The sequence below is a fragment of the Poromitra crassiceps genome, assembly GCF_964638095.1.
Source record: "Poromitra crassiceps genome assembly, chromosome: 7".
Lineage (NCBI taxonomy): Eukaryota > Metazoa > Chordata > Actinopteri > Beryciformes > Melamphaidae > Poromitra > Poromitra crassiceps.
In genome coordinates, this window is record NC_139628.1 from 49905521 (window position 1) to 49928546 (window position 23026).

At 45.1% G+C, this 23026-nt stretch overlaps 1 protein-coding gene across 3 annotated transcripts in view; it reads right to left on the reverse strand.

Moving 5' to 3' along the window:
* peli3 (pellino E3 ubiquitin protein ligase family member 3) overlaps nt 1-23026 on the reverse strand; it is a 39785-nt gene that overhangs the window by 13108 nt on the left and 3651 nt on the right. For 2 of the 3 annotated variants that reach the window (XM_083639819.1, XM_083639821.1), the window contains one exon: nt 3716-3905. In XM_083639819.1, coding sequence (XP_083495945.1) covers nt 3716-3888 — 173 coding nt within the window. In that variant the 5' untranslated portion in view covers nt 3889-3905. Of the gene's footprint in view, nt 1-3715; nt 3909-23026 lie in introns of all 3 variants that reach the window. The other variant, XM_083639820.1, reaches the window with a different exon arrangement.

Here is a 23026-nt window from a genome sequence, read left to right on the forward strand (position 1 = left end):
CATGGCTGCTGCCACTGTGTTGCTGTTTTTCCGTTTCAGAATGATCAGAAAGCTACTGTAATTTGCAATCCATGTCCCACGCAGGTTCCGAGAGGAGGGGAAACCTCTAAGCTGGCATTACGTTAAACCAAAGCTGGCGATGATGCAGCGGATATGTTTGTTGTTTTTGTTAGCAAGTTTTGTTAGCATTAGCTCGTAGTGCGGGTTAGGGTTAGGGTTAGTGCCTGCCCCATTCATTGGGCCCAGGCTACAATTCACTGAGAAATGGAACCAATGCCAAATTTGAACAGATCAGTAACATGCAATAATACTCTAATTACTATGCCTTTTGTCATTGTGTTTTATCTGCAGACTAAGCAGCTTGGCTTTCCGTTCTATAAAAGCCTTTATTTTTGTATTGACTATAATTGAGTGATACACTCAGGGGCGGCTGTAGCTCAGGAGGTAGAGCGGGTCGTCCACTAATCACTTTGGATAAAAGAGGTCGGTGGTTCGATTCCCGGCTCCTCCAGTCTGCGTGTCGAAGTGTCCTTGGGCAAGATACTGAACCCCAAATTGCTCCCGTTGGTGTGCCAGCACCCTGCGTGGTAGCCTGCCGCCATCGGTGTGTGAATGGGTGAATGTAACTACTGACTGTAAAGCGCTTTGGATAAAAGCGCTATATAAATGCAGGCCATTTACCATTTACCATACACTTTATTAAAACAATCATATTATATCAGAAGTTTTCTTTGTTTTGCGTTCACAGTGATGTCAGTTAGATTTGGTTAGGTCAGAGCTATGCTCACTACATCCATACATCTACCCTAACCCTTTTTTAACCCCAGGTGTGCATAAAATACAGGTTAAAAACGAAAAAAAATATGTATATATCTATTTTTATTATAATAATTATCGGTATCGGTTATCGGCAGGAGAAGCAGATATTTATCGGTTATCGTATCGGTTGAAAAAATCCATATCGTGCATCCCTAGTCCCTGATGTTCTAAAAACAGGACAGACATGGCTCAAACTTGGCTTTTTGCCGGATGGATACAACCGCCAGGCAGTTCTTTCTAGTTAAATCTGCCTCCATTTTTGGGGCTCAATTCCCAGAGATCACCTGTCAATAGAGAGCCGCAGTAACGAGTCCGGAAATCATCGATGCTAACAGCCCTGGTTCTTCACAGTTTTCGCCTATGGGAGTTTTGAATGGGTTTTTGGCGCGATGCTTCTAATAAGCTCTCTGGGCAACGCTGGCTTAATCAAACGCGAACCAGTGTTTAGTAACATCATCTTCACACACGAGGACCACTTTTACGAGTTTTGAAGCTTTTACTTGCCGTTAAAAGGACGGCTAGCTAGCAAACGGCTAAATGAGACTACACTTTTGAGTCGATGGGGATATATACGTCAATAACGTCACCACTTCAAAGGGCAAACACGGAAATTCTCTTTCCCTCACCTGGTTCAGCCCTGTTCAGCCCGGGGTAATCAGTGCACACATCAACAACAGTCCAGGTTGAGTGCTGACGTGACGTGGAAGCCTATGCGACAGTGTGTAGTTCAGGATTAGCTTAGCTCGAGCATTTTACTTCTAAGGCTCGCATTCACGCTTCAAAACTCATGAAAGTGGTCCTCATGTGTGAAGATTATCCGATGGAACTCTGGTTCGCGTTTGATTAATCTTGCGTTGCCCAGAGACCGTATTTGAAGCATCGCGGCAAAAACCCATTCAAAAATCCCATAGACAGAAACAGTGTAGAACCAGGAAGTTCGGGACTTCCGCATTCTGCCTACAAAAATACGTCATCCCTGCGGCTCTCTATGAAACCGTGTGGGCAGGACAGTGACCGTGTGGGCAGGACAGTGACACCGTGTGGGCAGGACAGTGACACGTTCATGACAAGGCAAACAAACAAAACATGCAGGCTGCATATAGGTGACAGAATAACAAACCAGAAGCAGCTTGTCCAACCACAAACCTCCCACACTCTCCCTGCATGTATTTGCAGACAGTTGGGTGAGCCGTCCTGTTTTTTTTTTATCACACTAGCGGAATAACTGTCCAATGTATTGGGCTGTGCAGCCATTGTTAGCTCACTCACTCACTCAAACTTGCTCACTCAGACTCACTCACTCACTCACTCAGACTCACTCACTCAGACTCACTCACTCACTCAGACTCACTCACTCACTCAGACTCACTCAGACTCACTCACTCAGACTCACTCACTCACTCACTCACTCAGACTCACTCACTCACTCACTCAGACTCACTCACTCACTCACTCAGACTCACTCACTCACTCACTCAGACTCACTCACTCACTCACTCAGACTCACTCACTCACTCACTCACTCACTCAGACTCACTCACTCACTCACTCAGACTCACTCACTCACTCACTCAGACTCACTCACTCACTCACTCACTCAGACTCACTCACTCACTCACTCAGACTCACTCACTCACTCACTCACTCACTCACTCACTCACTCACTCAGACACCCAATGAGACTTTGCATTCTTATTATAGTTCTGATTCTGATACCTGTTGGAGCACTGGCATGGTTTTCATAGTCCACTTCCCTGGCTGATTCCAACTCCGCTCAGCTGTGCTCCATCAGTAGCTAACAAATGGTGCTCTCCATGGTGCTGAACCTGTGTTGATTCATTTTGGCCACTAATTAGCTAATTTTTGCCCATTTAGTTGGCCCTAATGACCTAATTCAAAAATCCGGCTGTTGTTAGGGCCACGCGTAGGGGTGCTCTTTACACTTCCTGAAAGATTCAGCGCGATCGCACGTAAAATGGCATAGCTGTGGCCGACCACTATTTCTGCTCACTCACTCACAGACAATTCTTATTATAAGAGACCATGCTGAACGACAGCCTCCATCCAGGCATGCTGTATTCACCGCAGAGAAGCTATGATTGGATGGACTTCGAAAAATGTTGGTGGCAGGCAACCTCCCTCCCCCCCTCTCTCTCTAATCACATCGACAGCCATTCTCATAATCCATCAACTCATGGATCAATAGGGTTAGGAGTGTCTCTGTGCATGGAACAGCACCACGCCATGTGCATGTGACCGACATGCTTCTCGCAGCCTTCATGCGTCATCTATAACATGTCTTAACATATCTATAACATAGGTCGGCTGGGTAGTGTAGTGGTAAAAGCGCTCTACTATTACCGTGGAATGAAATCACCCATGCGTGAGCAGGAAATGCACAGAGGTCTGCCATTGGCTCTGAAATTTGCCCGCCCCCACAAAAGTTCATGCTATCCAAATGTGGAGTGGGTGGATTCGAAAGCGTCAAAACTTCCCGCCCCTTTTTTGAAAAACTGACCTTTGATGTACGCTGCCTCGCGTGCTGAGTCTCAGACAAGAGCCCGCAAATTCCACAGATGGGCTTGTTAAATGGAGCCCGCAGTGGAATTCGCAGGGGGTTATTTGAGACGATGAAAGGAGTAATAAAAAAAGTGAATCTGTGGCTATAACGGTCACATCACTGTCAAGTGCTTTCAGTTCTCAGATGAAGGCTACAGGTAACTAACAATAATAGCATATTCTTACCTTTTTTCCATCAGTATAAAGCTAAGCAAATATTCCCAGCTGAGCTTGTGAAGTTTAATTCGCAAAGGAAATGACATGTGGCAAAATACCTTGGGTCAGATTCGAACCCGCATGCAAGTGTGTAAGTCAAGAGAGGGCTTCAGCATCTCACCCTAAGACGATGAGCTCGCCGTACTTGACGGGCTCCTTGTCCCCAGGGAAGACGCCGTCGTGGGGCTGCGAGCTCGAGCCCAGAGGAGGCGAGGGCTGGCTCTTGTTGCAGGACGGGCGCAGCTCCAGAGATGGGGGGGGACACAGCGCCTCTGAGCTGCCCTCCAAAACCATGCCCAACGGGCTCAGTGCTGCTGGGGTACAGAGACAACTGAGTGAGATCGTCTTGTATTGCGGATGAAGAAATTCAATTTTCTGAATGTGACAGGATGACATGAGATCAAAGACAGGAGGATTAGAATCAGAATCACTTTTCAATTCATATTTAATGTCTACTGAACACTGAACTAACCCACACGGCAACCGTGTGGCCAATGAGACCAGCATCACTGGTGATGTCACAGTGGGATTTATGACATCACTGATGATGTCACAGTGGGATTTATGACATCACTGATGATGTCACAGTGGGATTTATGGATTTATGACATCACGGATGATGTCACAGTGGGATTTATGACATCACAGTGGGACAGAGAAACAAACAAACAGAGAAACAAACAGACGGAGCGCCAGCTCCCATTTATATACTGATGATGATATTAGATAGTAGATAGTAGATAGTATGTATTTTGGCTCAGTAGAGAGGTGCTGGTTATGTCATGGAAGAAGAGTGCATTGTTTGTTCAATTCCATTCAACAACTGACGTCACAAACTAGGATTATCCACCAGTTTGGTAAGTGAAGTGATTTTATATTCCTTATCTAGAACTGTGGTTGGATATTAAAAAGAACCTGAGTTAATAACTATTGTTGTGGGTTTCTCAAGATGAGGGGACGGCCGCGCCAATGTCAATATAAAAATAGATCCACCTCAGGGCCCTTAAAAAACTCACTGGACGGGGTGGAGCTGGCAGGACTAGTGGTGTCGCCTACGTCTGAGCTTTTCAAAGTGGGAGGCGGGTCCTCCCACAAGTGCAACATGGCCTCTACTGAGAGGATTCGAGAAGCAGGGGGAACTTGGTATTGATTTATCTGACATTATATGGGAAAGGAGTCTGTGGTACAACTCTGCTCAGTGAATAGCAGACATCAGCCGATCCAATTTAAAGTCACTCACCGTCTTCACTACTCCAAGCATAAACTAAGATCTTCCCTTCTGTCTCGCCACTGTGTGACAGGTGTCAGGTGTCAGAGGGCACACTATCTCATGCCTTCTGGTTCTGCCCTTCATTAACGGGATTCTGGGCCAAAATATTGGATTGGTACTCGCCATCTTCGGCTGCTCGGAGTCCTCTCTGAACTTTCCTACAGCTGTGCAACAATCTCTGACACTGGGGACAACTGTCGCCAAAAGACTCATTCTGAAGGAATGGAAGTCCTCTTCACCTTCCTTTCAGGTGTGGCTGATGGATATGATCTCTGTTATACAGATGGAGAGACTCTTAACATCCCGGACTGTTAACGAATCACCAGAGGCCTGCAACCTTTCCCCAAGCAACAGCCACCAAACGGAGGGGTGGAGTGGGTTCACTTATTGGTCTTTGTTTCTACCAGAGCTAAATTATATATTACCGTGGCATTTCCGAGCTTTTCGATCGCAGCCCTGTCAAATAACACCAAGGGCTTGGCATTAAAACATATCAGACACAAAATAAATAAATAAATACAACTCCATGATATAATACCGAAAGAGGGTGTCTTCCTAACGACAAGCATTTTAATTAACTGGCTTGAGAATAGAGGAAACATCAATATTTTGCTATAAAAAGAAAAAGAAAGAAAGAAAGAAAGAAAAAGAGTGGGATCATTTGTACCACACAGATCACGGTGTGGATATTTTGACATCCTCTCTCACACACAGGGCGGTCTCTGCTGATGGGAGGCACACAGCAGCTTCTAAACCTATTCTTCATCAGAAGTGGGCGAGAGCACCTAGACGGTGGGGGGGGAAGTGGGCGAGACCAACTCCACGGTGGGGGGGGGTGAAGTGGGCGAGACCAAACTCCACGGTGGGCGGTGTACAAGCACGACGCAAAGCACGACGCAAAGCCCTGCACGCTTCCTTCACTCTTCGTACAAATTACATCATCGGCCATAGAACTAATGATACTTTCTTCTCTCTTTGTAGTAGACGTAAAAACTAGTCAGTCCTGACGAGCCTGAGAGCCATGGAGGCAGCAATTTTGCCAGGGGCATTCCTGATTGGCCGGTTACGATGTCAATTACGAGGCAGGTCCCTGATTGGCACATCCATGTTGTGGATTGTAAACACACGTCCCCCCTGGGCCGGAGGCCAGACGGTCTCGCAGAATGAAACAGAATGTGAGTTCATGTGACCGGATGGTTTTAACCAGAGCCGTATAATAGAAGAGTTCCGACATCTCCATTCTCTCCAATGGACCAGTTTTTTTCCAGGAAGTAGAAAGTGGAACTCTTGAGTAAAAGAAAAGCAGCACTGTCGAGTTGCAGCAAAATAGACAGTTTGTGTTGTACTTTGAAAGGGGTTTTCATCCCTTGAATCAAATTGTACATTATCAGCTTTATTTTAGCATGCAAAAGTAGCGCGAGACCCATTCCTGGCTGTTCATTGGCTAATGAGTCTCGCATTTTGGTCCTCCGCTGACGCCACTCTCTTACTAGAGGACACTAGTTTTAACCAGGCTAGCTGTCGCCATCTTTGGGTTCTTGCTGCTCACATGCTATTGGTCCATGATCGCAAAGCTGCGTGATCACTGGACAGGCGACCTGTCAATCAACGCCAAAACATAATATTTTCTATCGTCTAAACAAGTGAGTTTAGGTTTAGGTTTTTTAGGTTTTATTTATTCGCACAGTAGAAACAAAACAAAGGCATTATTATGACAGTTCAAATGACAAGTCAGATGAGATATTTACAGAGCTAAAATACAGACAGGAGTACTGTGCAGGAGGAGGCAAAGAAAACCCAGAGGGCTTATAAGGCCTTTTCACTTAAACATAAGAAGTCTCCACAACAAATATGACAAATTTTCTCACTATTTATCCTCACTCAACCACAAATTCTCTGTTATTGCACTATCTGAAACTTGGTTAACAGAGGAATCCAAAGAGTTCTATAAACTTCCTAGCTACAATTCCATTCACCAAGTTAGACAGAACAGAAATGGTGGTGGGGTAACTCTGTTCATCCACAGTGACTTTGAATATAAAATCAGAGGAGATCTCTGCCTGAATGCTGACTTGCCGGAAATTGAATCCGTCTTTGTGGAGCTAGCTGGTGCCTCTACTGGCAAAAATGTTATTGTTGGTGCCGTTTACCGCCCTCCTGACTCAGCCATCAAGGATTTTAACAAATGTCTGCTCAGCTCGTTGGAATTGATTAGTAAAGAAAATAAACCCTGCTTTATCCTAGGGGACTATAACATTGACCTACTTACAAACAAATCCGAAAACTCAACTGGGGACTTTCTCAATGCCCTATACTCTAACTACTTCTTCCCTCTCATCCATAAACCCACTCGTGTAACTGGAACGTCAGAAACCCTGATCGACAACATTTTAACTAACTCTCTGAATGATGATATTAAATCTGGAATTTTGTACTCTGACCTATCGGACCACTTTCCCATATTTCACTTCTCTCCTAAGATTAATAGAGCCAATCATACCCAGAAAATTATTTATAAAACAATCATGACCAAAACTAACATCGATAAATTCAGGAATATGTTGGCCAATACCTCATGGAATGAATTATATAGTGAGAGCAATGCTAACACTGCATATCAGCACTTCATGAAAATCATCAACTCCGCGTATATAGAATGCTTCCCCAGTAGTAGTTCCACTAAAAGGCACAGTCGGGACATTAAAAAGCCTTGGTTTACACCTGACCTACTGAAATTGCTGAAGAAAAAGAATAAAATGTACAATAAATATATTTCAAATCCCACTCCTTCCTCGCACGATAAATATAGACTCCTTCGAAACAAATATAATCATTCCATCAGATCGGCCAAAAAGAAATATTTTAATGAGGAATTTCAAAAATGCTCAAATGATAGTAAAAACACCTGGAAAGTAATTAATCAGTTACTACAGAGAGGGAAGACTTCATCAGAACTGCCTCCAGTCCTCCTGGAAGGAAAAAATTCCTTTGACAACCCATTTGACATAGCTCAAAAATTCAATGACTTTTTTGTCAATATAGGAAACAAATTAGCAAACAAAATTCCCACCTGTCGAGGTAACCCAGTCAACTTCATCACAAGAGATTTTCCAAATGTCTCCTCCTTTGATCCCACTGACACCCAAGAAATAAGCAACTTAATTGATGATCTAAAAATGTCATCGGCTGGTCATGATAAGATCCCTGCGTTCCTTGTTAAACAGGTGAAAGAGTATATACTGCAGCCCCTAGTCCATATCTTCTCTCTGTCACTCAAAACAGGTATTGTGCCAGATGATCTGAAAATTGCCAAAGTGATTCCTTTATTCAAATCTGATGATCCACAGTGTTTCAATAACTACAGACCTATTTCTATCTTGCCTTGCTTTTCAAAAATTTTAGAAAAACTAGTATACAAACGTATCCTCTGCCATTTAGACTTAAACACAATTCTCTATAAGCACCAGTATGGTTTCCGAAAAAACCATTCTACTTATATGGCCCTACTTCACCTGACTAACAAAGTAACCTCTGCACTAGAAAACAATGAATTCTGTTGTAGTATTTTTATTGACTTCTCAAAAGCCTTCGACACTGTCAATCATAGTATCTTGTTAGAAAAGCTGAATAAATATGGTTTCCATGATACTACCCTCATGGCTAAAAAACTATATTTCCAATAGAACACAGACTGTATTTGTAAAGGGTTGCTGTTCCGATAAAGCCGAGCTCCTGTGTGGGGTACCCCAAGGATCAATCCTGGGGCCTTTGCTTTTTCTGATTTATATAAACGATATGTTTAATGCCTCTAACCTGCTTTCTCCTATAATGTTTGCTGATGACACAACTCTTCTCCTCTCTCACTCCAATTTCCCTTCTCTGATCAAAAAAGCAAATACTGGCCTAATGGCATATGCAGCATGGTTTAACATAAATAAACTATCTCTGAATATAAAAAAATCAAACTTCATCATTTTCAGTGGCAAAAAAAAATACCCTGAAAACTTAACCAAAATTTCGATTAATTCTGTTGATATGCCTAAAGTATCATCAACACGGTTCCTTGGAGTCTATGTTGACGAAAACTTGTCCTGGAATGAACAAATTGACTGGGTAAATAAAAAAATCAATAAATCTATTGGGATTATTAGAAAAATTAGCCACCTTATCACCACTAGCACTCTTCTCACTCTGTATTATAGCCTCATCTACCCATATCTCTCCTACTGCAATCTAGTCTGGGCTAGTACATTTCCCATAGTCTTCACAAATCACTCATCCTTCAAAAACGATTCGTTAGGATCGCTTCTCGATCCGAACCTTGTGCTGCATCCAGCCCTCTATTTCAGAAGCTGCAGATTTTAAACATTTATCAAATTAATATTTTCCAAATATGCACTTTTATCTATAAGATCCAATCAAGTGAAGGAAAGATCCCTGATCATTTCAAGTCCTACTTTAAACTTAACTCATTATCCCACTCATACTCAACCCGCCAATCTGCACATCTTCATCTCCCTAAATTTCTTTCCTCTAGAGGCCAATTCTCCATTAAATTTAGAGGAGTAAAACTATGGAATGAATTTTTCTTTCTAGCTGAAAAACCTTCTCTAAGAATTTATAAAAAAGCCCTTAAGGAACTCTTAATTACTTCTGAAAATACATAAAAATCTTTCTTCTTCTGTATCTTGCTCTATTTCTCTTTCTTCTTTTTAATTTGTTACTGTGTATGTATAAACATTTGAACTGTTAAATGAGGTGGAGTGCGCCTTATAAAAACATTCATTCAATTTAGCTATATAGACAAAAAAAAAATCGAACCAGGCTGTCAACATGTTTAATCCTGTGGTAAACTTGGGCATTTTAACATGGGGGTGAACGGGGAACGACTCCCTTTACTGAGCGGGGGCGATGCAGAGGTTGACTTGGGGGAGGCTGGATGGAGGAGAGAGGGGGGAGGTGGAGGGAGGAGTGGACTGGGGGGAGGCTGGATGGGTGAGAGAGGGGGAAAGGAGAGCAGGAGATGGACATAATGGAAAGAAAAGCCGGGTGCAGGCAGGGGCGTCAACTACAATCTCAGAAATCTGACTTAAACTCAGAACAAAAAAAATAATAAATAAAAATCACATGTGGCCCTAATCCTCTTCTCTATTCTTCTATTCCACTAGAATGATGTCGTTTTTCACTTGGGGGAAGGTTTTCAAATTCAATGGTCTATCTATCTAGGTGCTCTAGCTTCTTCTCCCTCCATTGTGACTGATCTAAGCCAGTGTGGTAATACAAATAAGAATGATCTTTAGAAGCAGAAGAGGCGGCATGGCGGCCATTGGTGGCTGGTGGGAGGAGGGAGGGGGTTTGGAGGGCAAGGAGAGGTGAAGGAACAGCATGGAGGGAGGGGCTGCCTGTGATGCTGCCAGTCTCGCGATATGGATGTGTGTGTGTGTGTGTGTGTGTGTGTGTGTGGGGGGGGGGGGGGTGTAAAGCTGGTACATATCTAGATAGATGATGATGAGAGGAGGGTGGGACTGTGGGACTGTGTGTGTGTGTGTGTGTGTGTGTGTGTTTTGGCTTTGGCAGGGTGATGGATTGCCTGTTCTGTGCCACGCATTTTCTAATCAACCCACAGCCACATCCTGGGGGTGGAGAGAGAGAAGGAGAGAAAGAGAGAGAGAGAGATGGAGAGAAAGAGAGAGAGAGAGAGAGACAGAGAGAGAAACAAAGAAGAGCTGTCTGACAAAGGAAGACAAAGGGAAGAGAATAATAGAGAGAGAAATAGATAAAGAGAATGGAGTCCATAGGAACGGAGTGGAGTGTCTCTTGTGAACGATGCATGTGTTGGTGCACAGGCCAAACAGAGCAGACACTAGAGCTGGGTATTGGTTCAAATTTCAAGAATCGATTCGATTCCGATTCACAAGGTTGCGAATCGATTAATCCTGATTCGATTCAATTCGATTAATTTCAATATCGATTTGGTTAGTGATACCAAAACGTGTTTTTTTAGCCGTAACCTGAATTACATGACTGTCCAGTTATGTAACACAGGGGTTCCCACCCTTTTTTGTGCCAAGTAGATACATGGGGAAAAAAAGTTGCAGACCTGTTGTCAATTTTAATGGTTTTAGTTACACATATATTTACTCACCAGGTGGTGACAAAGGGTAAATAACAGCCTTTTCATCTGTCAATAAAGACACTTTCACAATTATGCACAGTGATTTGATTTCAGCCTATATCATTTCTAAAAGTAGATATTAATGATCAAACATTTCCATTCATGTAGCCTACAGTATTTATGTAAGGAAGTTTGGGTGCTTGCCTTGTGTGAAGTTGCCGGATCTTAGGTAAGGGCTCACGGGCAGTGATCGGTTAGAACCACAGAGATGTCTTTCAAGCTTTAATGAAATATCAGGCAGATAGGAGCAAGGCAGAAGCCGCGTACAGAGCTTACAGATTGCAGAAAGGGGAATAGGACCAATACAATACATATCATAGCAGAACAACACCTTATATACCCCCCCACATTTGGTGTATGACATCGTTGGTGATGTCACAACGTCCGGGGAGGTATGACATCATCGGTGACCTCATAAAGTCACGTCTGCCATCACAGTCAGCCTAGACCGTCTGACATCGCTGATGACCTCACAGGTGAACTCTGACATCATCGTCGATGATGTCACGGCGGTGTCATCATCATTACGTCGTTGGCGCCTTGCTTCGTGGGCGTCAATTGCCCCAAGAACAGGCCTGATGGTGGGCCATTACAGACCATTTTCTACAGCCGCCCTCAGATTCCTGTGGGGAATCTGTATTCTTCCAGAAATGGCAGAAATGGCCCTCCAGTCCCACCTGGTATAGGCAGGGCTCGGTTGATTAGTCTGGCAGTGAGGGGGGCTGTGGTCCGCTTGGCCACCGGCCGGGTGTAGGTACGGGTCTACACGTTGTTGTCCAGTCCAGGGGAAAGTTTGGTGACTGTCCCCATCGGCCAAAGTGTGTGCAGGAGCTGGGGGTCTACCCAGCAACTGCTGTAGTGAGGGGCCTCTGGTGGCTTGAGTTTCCAGTTGAGGAAACTCAGCGGTGTAAGGTCAGCGAGGAAGCAGTTTGTCTGCCCTCATTGGAGGGAAGCCTCGGCCTCACTATAGTCCTCTGCCCTTAGTGCCTCGTTGGCCGCCCCGTGGAGCGCCGGTGTGGTATCCTCGATGAGGGCACCGAAGGTCGACGTACACTCCTCCGGTATGGGGGGGAGCCGGCCTGAGGCCACAGTAACTTGGCTTCCTCAACTCCTCGCCCTGATCCGAGGTTGTGTGGAGTTGGGGTGTCTCTGGCCAGCGATCTGGGCTGAGAAGAAGGAAGGGGGGTCCGCAACCCCAAGGGCTGGTGGTGAGTGCGGGAAGGGGCCTTCCCCGCGTAATGTCGACCGCAGCAGCTACCTGCCGTTGCAGTAGCTCATCCTCCCACTCTTCCCAGGCCTGCAGCAGTGTCTCGGGTAGGACTGGGTCATCCCAGTCCCGTCTCCTTTTCCATAGGTGCTGTATGAGCAGGACAAGATTTTTCCTCCCGAACTGATGGAGGGGCAGATTCCGCGGGCGGAATTTCTGCTGCAGGGCGGTGATGGGGTAAGTTTGCTCGCCTAGACCAAGGTTCGGTTCCGTAAAGGCTCTCTTGGTGCGATAGGTCTGCTCTGGGCAAATTGCCGGCGAGACGATGAGGGAGACGGCCGCCCTGTGAAGCATCTGGGGCTCCTGCCTCACCGTCCGCAAAGGCGTGTCCTCTGGCTGGCCGGTAAGGGCCAGCTGCTGTGCTGCTGAGTGTAGGAGCACGGTCCACTCTGAGCCGTCGTCCATTATGGCGTATGTGTCCAGCCTCTGGCCCCCAGAGGGAGCCGGGTGGCCTCTTCTTTCTGGGGGAACGGGCTTGGGGCCCGTTCTTGGCTTCCTCTGCTCGGACTTCTTGGCATCCCTAGAGGCCTTGGCTGGAGTTGTCTCCATGAGCCCGGGCAGGGCCAGGAGGTGAATTCCGGGAATAGGTAATCGTGATGGCTGGTCCCGCCCTCTGGGGGGGTCCCAGCTGTCGTGTCCAGCTATCTTGTGGGAATGGTTGACGCCGGCCGGCTGACTGTGCCCCGTGCTGTTGGTCCCCGCGTTCGCCATGCCTACCTGAGTGTGGTGTATCCCAGTGGCGGGCTCGGCGGAGCCGTGCCCATTGCACTCTATTGCATGCTCAGGGTCGGCGACCTTTGTCGGCGGAGGTGTCCTGGGTGCGGGTGTTGGTGGCTGTGTGGTGGATCTGCTGGGCTTCCTTGGTTCGCTCGTTCAGCCGGTTGTACTCCTCATCAGCTTCCTTCTCCTCCGCAATTTGGCGGTGAAGGCTCTCAGTCGCCCATAGTGCCTTGTAGTCCTCGTAAGCTGCCGCTCGGGCTGACGAGGAGGAGTGGGCGGAGGCGTGTGAACGTACGGTTGACCGTGAGCTGGCGCTAGAGTGTCGCGGTGCGCTATGGTGACTGCGATGGCTAGCGCTATGATGGTGAGAGTGATGATGACTCCTGCGCCCACTGGGGCTGCAGGATACATAGGCGTCATGGTTGTCATCATCACTCCTTAGGTCCTTAGGTCGCTGGTTCGAATCTGGCTCGAAAGACTAGTTTGTAAGGAAGTTTGGGTGCTTGCCTTGTGTGAAGTTGCCGGATCTTAGGTAAGGGCTCACGGGCAGTGATCGGTTAGAACCACAGAGATGTCTTTCAAGCTTTAATGAAATATCAGGCAGATAGGAGCAAGGCAGAAGCCGCGTACAGAGCTTACAGATTGCAGAAAGGGGAATACGACCAATACAATACATATCATAGCAGAACAACACCTTATATACCCCCCCACATTTGGTGTATGACATCGTTGGTGATGACACAACGTCCGGGGAGGTATGACATCATCGGTGACCTCATAAAGTCACGTCTGCCATCACAGTCAGCCTAGACCGTCTGACATCGCTGATGACCTCACAGGTGAACTCTGACATCATCATCGATGATGTCACGGCGGTGTCATCATCATTACGTCGTTGGGGCCTTGCTTCGTGGGTGTCAATTGCCCCAAGAACAGGCCTGATGGTGGGCCATTACAGACCATTTTCTACAATTTATGTTTTTGTTTCAACTACAAACATAAATAAACATCAACTTGAAACTATGTTTCAACTACCACACACAGCATAATATTTTAGCCTGTTTATAAAAAATAAAATAAAAAATAATAAAAAATCGATCTCTGGACATATGAATCGATATCAAAGGATTAAAATAAAAATCGATTAAAAATCGGAGAATTGATTTTTTGAACCCTAGCAGACACAGTGCAACACAACTCGATATGAAACACACACACAAAAAAACACACACAAAAAACACACACACACACACACACACACACACTCAAGTGTGTGAAATGCAATGGAACACTACACAACACACCACAACACACCGCAGTGCAACGCATTGAAATGCAACGGAACACGACAAAACAACGCAAAACATGTTATACGAGGGATCAGCCGAGCAGCATTTTGGTAAACAAACGGCAACGGAACCTATGGAGCATGAGTTTGCGTGTCTGACTCTACCCGGCTGGCCCTGTTTACATTTTAAAAACTGCGACAGTTCACACAACTTTAACACGACATTATACATCAAACTCTTGAGCTAATTCTGCTCTCAGAATGTCAAAATATAAGCGATGTGATGTATAGTTTTTGAGATAATAACGTTTGTTTGGCACAACTCATACTATTAACCGCCGCGGGGTTCCGCATTTCTGGGAGGCAAGTGACGTCACGCTGATTCGTCCTAAAATATAATGTAAATATCTCCTAAATATAACTGAATCGCTTGGTCTGACCAAAGTAAAAATATTTTATAAGCATTTTACAAAATGTCTATGGAAAATGCCTAACCCGGAAGGGGGCTTGACTTGAGCTCTATATGTCGTTCACCTCTGATATGATGGGTTTTGATGATATCTTTTGCGGATGTTTAATATTTTGGATTTTCTTTTTTACATGAAAAAGGTCCAAATTTAGCAGAACAATTTGGCACATGCGGTCTATTTAAAGATTTATTCGCAGAATGATTGTATTTTTCGGCTGTGCGCGCTACCAAAATGTAGCGCATATACTGTGTAGAGACTCATCATTTTAGATAGGCCTACTACATCTCCATAGTACCCCCTCCATGCCCCGCCCACTTGTCTTCCCTTCTCTTTCTTTTTCTATGTTTCCTCTCTCTCCGTCACTCTCTCTGTCCGCCTACTGCAGGGCCAGGGCGAGTGTGTGGGAGAGAAAGAGGACGAGAGAGAGAGAGAGACAGCGGAAAAGAGAGAGAGAGACAGAGGACAAGAGAGGGGAAGAGAGAGACAGAGAGGAAGAGAGAGAGAGAGAGGAAGAGAGACAGTCAAATGTGTCTCTTCCAGTACCAAACGAGCAGAGCGCTAAATATACTATGCTGACAAATGAACTGAGTCATGAATTATGTATTCTTCACATCACGGATCGCACTATTTCCCCTCCTCAACCTGTTTAAATAACAAGTCTATTTCCCCTTCGTCAACCCGTCTCCTTTTCTAGCTTGAAAATGTGTTCCTAGCAGAGATGGGGACTTGGACTTGCAACTTGGACTCAAGTCGCACTTAAGTCGCACACACAGTGACTTAATGAGACTTGACTTGAGACTCATCCTGAAAAGACTTGAGACTTGACTTGGACTCTAGCTGAAAGACTTGAGACTTGACTTGGACTCTAGCTCAAAGACTTGAGACTTGACTTGGACTCTAGCTGAAAGACTTGAGACTTGACTTGGACTCTAGCTGAAAGACTTGAGACTTGACTTGGACTCTAGCTCAAAGACTTGAGACTTGACTTGGACTCTAGCTCAAAGACTTGAGACTTGACTTGGACTCTAGCTCAAAGACTTGAGACTTGACTTGGACTTACAAAAAAAGTACTAGGGACCATTTTTATATAGCTTAACTTTCACATTACCTAGTGAGTCGTGACTGACCTGTCCGGGTGCGTTTTCAGGTACCTGATCAAGTTTGATGTGGTCCAACATCCTTTATTTTGATACCGCAGACGTTGCATTTTTGCATTATTTTATTTGGGCCTTGTGTGAAGTTATTATAGCCAAAGGTTATGACAAATGGCACTATGAGGTGCATCAAAAAAATAATAATAATGATTAAAAAATAACGATTATTCTCCAGCTTGGTCGAGCGTCCATACAGACACAATTGGCTGTGTCTGTGGGTGGGACGCTGGATTGAGGGTATGTGTCCAAGTCGCTGCACTCGCGCCTCCTCTGGTCGGGCGGGGTGCCTGGTTTCGGGCGGAAGGGAACTGGTGGGAATAGCGTGATCCTCCCACATGCTACATCCTGCTGGTGAAGCTCCCCCCTGTCAGATGAAAAGAATCGCCTGGCAACTGCACGTGTCGGAGGAAGCATGGCGCTAGTCTAGGGTAGAGCTGCGATTGGGGAGAAAATTGGGGGGAAATCGGAAGAAAAAAGATTGTTCACAAGTCCCAAATCTCGAGTACGAGTTGAGTCTCAAGTCAAGATATCTCAAGTCACTGTGTGTGCGTCGTGCGGCTTAAGTGCGACTCGAGTCCAAGTCTCAAATCCAAGTCTCCATCTCTGGTTCCTAACTGCTGTAATTGAGTTGGCGCCTTTAGCTGGTAATTCATAGTAGTAGAAGAAAGCATTATTGTCTGCTTAGCAGTGCTCCAGCCATTGGCCATAGTAGGACAGAGATGCTCACAAGTCATTTTTTGCAAGTCCAAATCAAGTCTCAAGTCTTTGAGCTTGTGTCCCAGTCAAGTCTCAAGTCCAAGTCAAGTCTCAAGTCTTCGGTCAGAATTCCAAGTCAAGTCTCTTATGGATGAGCGTTCTATCATCTGCTGCTGGATGCCATCTAGTCAGCTTAGAACACTGCATAGCTAAAATTAAGGAATTCAAAGCATAATGCTTATATATTAATGTAATTAATGTTAATACAGTGTGATGTGGGTTAATATAGTGTTAATTACTTAATTAATACAGCATGTACGTTTTCATCGAGCATCAGTGGTTTATACAGGTAGAAAAACTGACTGAAGGGCAAATGGTAGCAGCAAGTCTCCTAAATGGTCACGTGGTCACATCTCCCCTGAAGTGTTGTGAGAGGACTGTGCCTGGTGACGCTGGGCTGACCTAGCAAGCTAACTTGAAATAGAGATTGTGAGTTCCCAAACCACACATATAAACACGACGTTGCCCCTTGTTAGCTCAACATATTTGAAACTAAGATATTCCATTTAAAAAATATTTTTTCTAGCCACAGATTTAGCTCAAGAACTTCACATGTAGCTTTAGCTAATCACTCCCTGCTAACATGAGTTCCTGAGAAAAAATTCAAGTTGGATCCTTGCAAAAGTCAAAAAATGGAGTAGAGTACAGGAAAAACTTGAAAAATCCAAGGCCACTCTGTTTCAGGTAGAAAAGTTAAAAAGCCTTTATTGTGGCATGGCTAAATCACAATTAAAAAGACCAACGCGTTTCAGCTACAGAGAGCCTTCATCAGGGTAGAGCCCCAACACAGAAATACATGTGCATACTGTATATAGTGACATCACTCAAGCAATTAGTGATTAGCCCTGCTGGATACACCTGTGCATCACAGGGAGCTTGCAATCATTCACAATAATGCTAGATACATGATGTTTATATAAAGAAGGAAACATAATAAAGTTAAAAAACAATTGGGCACCCAATAAATGAAGAAAATGGAAAAAAAAGATGGAACAAATAGGTAGAATGCAAAAAAATAAATAAACTGCAGGTGGGACCAATGTCATGCAATGCCCACAGACTACAGGGAATTGGAGGAATAACACTCCAACCTGACAGGAGGAACTAAATACAGTACCAGCAACAATTGTGCAGCCTACATGAGCTAACATGAGTTCCTGTTGCCAAATCCTACATGAGCTAACATGAGTTCCTGTTGCCAAATCTCACGAGTGTGTTGCTGAGATAGAGACAGGTCTTGAACAAGTTACATTTTCTCCTGATCTGTCTGTCATTTTAGTGTCAGAATATTCAGAAGATATGTGGCTTTGGAGAATGGACTGAATATTTATTTTAATCATGAATATGGGGGCGAAAGAATCTGTCATAATCTGAGATCACGTTGACTTTTCCCGTTGACTCCAATAGACTCAGACCTGCCGAAAACCTCCTAAGTGGGCGTGTCCGTGGATAGCCATGGGCAAAACCCATGTGACCAAATGACAGGAAGTGAGTTGAAGTTGGGTCGTCTTGCTTGAAATCCCATCGTCTTTGGCTTTATACATGTGACCAAGCCAAAGGACAAATTCAGATGAGGTCAAACGAAGCCAAAGTACACGTGCAACAGCCTTCTTATGCTATTCATATAAATGTCACGAGAGCCAGAGGGCAGCTAATGTTCTCTGCTCTGCATTACATAACAGTTGTACACTGCAAATCCTACAAGCCAGTGTTACTGTTATGAGGGTTCATGTAGGGCTGTGCAATTAATCAAATTTTAATCTCAATTTTAATTTTGGCTTCCCACAATTATGAACACAAGATAATCGACATAAAATACTTATTTCTTTATATATTATTTGTTTTGCTTAAGCTATTTAAGTATCTTTTTTTCTTTGCTTTTCACATTTGAAAGAAAATTCAGTATTAAAAAGACAAGTTTTTCCAAGTTCAATAAATGCACGATTTTGCCAACGTCAATGAGTAATCACGTTAAATAATCGTTAGTCTCGCTGGCCAGCCTCCCCTCCCTTCCGTGAGAGGAGCCTGGCTGCACGGAAACAGGTTACTGGGATAAACCCTCCCCTGCTCTACAGCTGCTCCCCATTGGAGCGACTGTTTCAGTCGCGGCCGGATGTCCGCTCCCGGCTTATTACAAGCTCTGTCATTGGCTCCGACCACGTCAATCAGAGCGGCTTCCGCTCCCTCCTCCCTGTGTGTCGCTGTAAATAGTGCCCTGCCGCCTCAGTGAAAACAACAACGCTAACTAGCTAGCAAGCTAACGGCAGAAACCTACACGCTAGCTCGTTGCTACACGCTGAAAATGGCAAGTTGAATTGTTGGAAACTATTTTCCAAGGGCACTGCCGCCAAGCGCCGCCCATCGCAATTCCACAATGGAGACCTGCGCCGCCAGACTTGTCTCACGGAAGGGAGGGGAGGCTGACCAGCGAGAGTAAATAATCGTCATCTCAATATCAGTCAAAAATAATCGTGATTATGAATTTGCCATAATCGAGCAGCCCTAGCTAGGTTAATGAGAAATTAATGGACTTCGTGGAGGTGTGAACCATCCGAGGCACCTCAGACGGTTCACGTCTTCCACGAAATCAATTTAGCACAATATTTTAATCATAATTTTCACTAACATTTTTAAGTCAGCATGACGGTATTGAATGATTGTTTAATGATTGTTTTGTGTCAACTAAACAGGAATTTATTGATGGTCCGTATAGTAAGGCAGCCTCCAGCAGATTAAACTCAAAGTTCTGGGAGGTGAGCTTAACGCCCTCTTATACTGCCAACACTGCAGGGTGAAACTGAGTAAGAAGACGCTGCTGTGTTCTGTTGGATATCTTCACCACCCCCCCTGATGTTCTCCCATGTTCTCCCCAATTGTACTTGGCCAATTCCCCCTGTGGTCCTGGTCGTTGCTCCACCCCCTCTGCCGATCTGGAGAGAGTTCTAGACATGCTTCCTCCGATACATGTGCAGTCGGCAGCCGCCTCTTTTCCCCTGACAGCGAGGAGTTTCACCTGCAGGACGCAGCACGCGGGAGGTTCATGCTAACCCCCCCCCCCCCCCCCCCCCCGGTTACAATGTATGTAATCCAGAAGTCTCCGTCTAGAACTAGATCTGCCAGTGTGTGGTGATGTGGCTGCTGATGGTGCTATAGTGAGCTACTGTACATGGCTGTGATGATGGAGTGGGTGTCCTGCAGTCCTGTCTGGCCCTAAATAGCCCTGCTGTCTGCGATGCACTAAGAAGAACTGGAAACGGGGGAAAAGGTTCAGCGAAAAAAAAATGAGTAAGGGGCCGTGTGGACAGGAAGCGTTTTCTTCAGGTCAGAGTGCTTCGGAAATGATGCCCAGAGCGCTTCTAACGCGCACATGACACACTGCGCAATGCGGAGCGCTTATTTGTTGTTCTTCTCCAAAAGTTGAACTTTTCTCTCCTTGAGGCGCCCAGAGTGCTCCGCCCCAACAAAAACACTAGCCGTCGAGAGCACTTTAAATGAGCAGCATTCCTAGCGTGTCCTTACCATCGAGGATGAATTGCAGAAAGGCGCTGGCAGCTCAATTAAACGCTTCCTGTAGACACACAGCCCGAAAGCCCCAGGCACACCGGGACAACTAGAAAGATTAGCGGCAAATCGAGGCAGACGACTGATGGGTCACCTCACCTCACGTCTCCTGTGTCGGGGCCAAAGAGTTGCACTTGAACACACTGCAGACACGACAGCCAAGTGGCATCTAGCACGTATGTTCTGCGACTGCGTGAGACCTGATTGATGAGATAAAGCAGTGTTTGCCTACCATTTCACTCCATTTTCAAGATTAATTTAATTTAACAGCCATAGTGAGTAAACGTGTTACAAACGCAGGAAGTTCCCCAAACTTCCCGAGTAGCCAGCCAGATAGGAAAAGTAGCCGGCTAAGATGTTTGCGCCGTTTGTTCCCCTATTAATGAACAAAGCTCAAATATGTATCCATGTGAATGCAGTGACAATAGACCCTTTTCACGGGGGCCATTTTGTGTCGAAAAGGCAGAATAAACACAGGTGCGAGCAAAACACTAATGAGGGTTTCCCATTCCAATCATGGAAGTTTGAAACCCTCATTAGTGTTTTGCTTGCACCCGTGTTAACCCAGCCTTTTCGACACAAAATGGCCCCCGTGAGAAGGGTCTATTGCAAATAATACAAATAAACATTCTTAAAGGCGCAATGCTCAATTTAATTATGAATAAAACATTATTGCAAAACGCAAAACATGCAATAACTGTGTTTGTGTCCCACATGATTGGGGGTCCGGGGGGATTCTCGCTCGGAAGAAAATTGTGTACATTTGAAAGTAATCTGGTGCACTTTGAGAGCAAAATTCAGAGGCTAGATGTATGAAGAAAAAAACACACCACATTAATATCCTCTTTACTGTGCTGTGGGTTGTGGCTTTACAATGATGAAAACAATCACACCCAGGTGTTGAACTAAAGCGATGCAGTTTTGTGCATAATCCAACCCGTACATGCGCTCGTGCGCGTGCCCACCGGTGTTGTGTGTGCATGCATGCGTGTGCGTGTTTCGAGCCACTCTCTCCATAGCGTGCCAAAGTCTCGCCAATGAGGAAATGGATTTGCCATTAATTTCCAGACGTACAGTATCTTAGGGCGTCCGGGTAGTGTAGCGGTAGATTCCCTGCCTACCAACACGAGGGTCGCAGGTTTGCGCCCCCGTGATACCTCCGGCTTGGTCGGGCGTCCATACAGGCACGATTGGCTGGTGTCTGCGGGTGGGAAGCCGGATTAGGGGTATGTGTCCTGAACTAGCGCCTCCTCTGGTCGGTTGGGGCGGAAGAGAGGTGGTGGGAATAGTGTGATCCTTCTGCCAGTGAAGCTCCCCGCTGTCAGGTGAAAAGAAGCGGATGGCAACTGCGCATGTGTCGGAGGAAGCATGGTGCTAATCTACGGCTCTCCCCAGATTGGCCTATAGTAGTATTATATGTTGCCCCCCCCTTATATCAGCAGCCTATTATAGGTCTAAGCATTGTACATGCATTTCATCCATCAAAGTCCTGGTTAAAACTTTTCTTTTGGTACCATGGTTTTCATCACCATGTAAACAAAAACCATGTGCTTTTAGGTAACATGCATCAGACTCTGTGTTGCCAGATTGTTTCCAAAAGACCTGCATTTGCTTGGGACGGTTTTGTGTGCATTTTGGTGGATTTTGAGCAGTCTGCGCTCGAAACCATCAGCTGTATCTGGCAACCCGACCCAACGGAGAAATAACTTTAGCAGCTATCCCTTTCCGTTTGTCTTGGTAGTTCAAGGTTCAATCAAAGCAACTAACGTTTAACTTCCAGAAACATTGTTTACATCGTTTGGTGTGCATGCCACTCAGATGTTATAACAAGCAGGAAGAGTAAAGACTAGCAAAACCATAACATTACCAAGCGACTAAATGCTAGCAAGCTAACTAGCGCTAACATTATAGTCGAACTGAACCCGTTCGTCACGTGCGTCGCAGTCTGTTTCAGACTGAAAACATAATTTGTCTGAGATGACAAGTTGAGAGGCGGGTCATAGTATCATGTCGATGATTTGATTTGACAATTCTGTCGACTGGCTTTGGCATTGGTCAATCATGGCGTGTTCTAGCCTGGGTAAACCCAGCCCCCAGTGACCTGCTCTCAGGCTCACCCTGCTTACAGTCACAAGTGACTGGGAACTGAGAGAGCAGGTCACGTGGGGGCTGGGTTTACCTAGGCTAGGCGTGTTCCACCTCCAAATCGAGTGGGATTCAGCATGTTGTCGTGCTACGCGAGTGGGATCCGCGGAGTACCATTTGATAGTACTAGGTGACGTCAGCAAACTGTACATTACTGTTATCAATGAAATCTTGAAAAATGAACTTTTGATGTGAAAAAGTGTGAAAAACTAAAGAAATTAGATTTTTGTGATTTTTTTTTTGCATACATTATTATTATAGGTGCACTGCATACCCAGGTATTTGAACTAAAATAAAATAAAATTCATTTTTGGGTTCAGCTCGACTTTAAACTAGCGTGAGTAGCACGGGTCTGAAGGAAACATGAAGAGTTGCCTACAATATCATCCTTTTCGACTGTCTGCTGCAAGGATTACTATTGCTTCTCCCACGAGGTATTTTATCCTGGCATTCATTACGTGTTTTGCGTTATCAATCAGTTTTGGCAATTGGCACATAAAAGCATAAATCCGAATTCTCCATTCTCAGGATTGTAGTTGGGAGCATTTTAAAACCAATCTAAAGGAACCAATGTTCCCACAAATTATTGAGTTTGATTCGATGATATACATGTATATCCTTGTTTA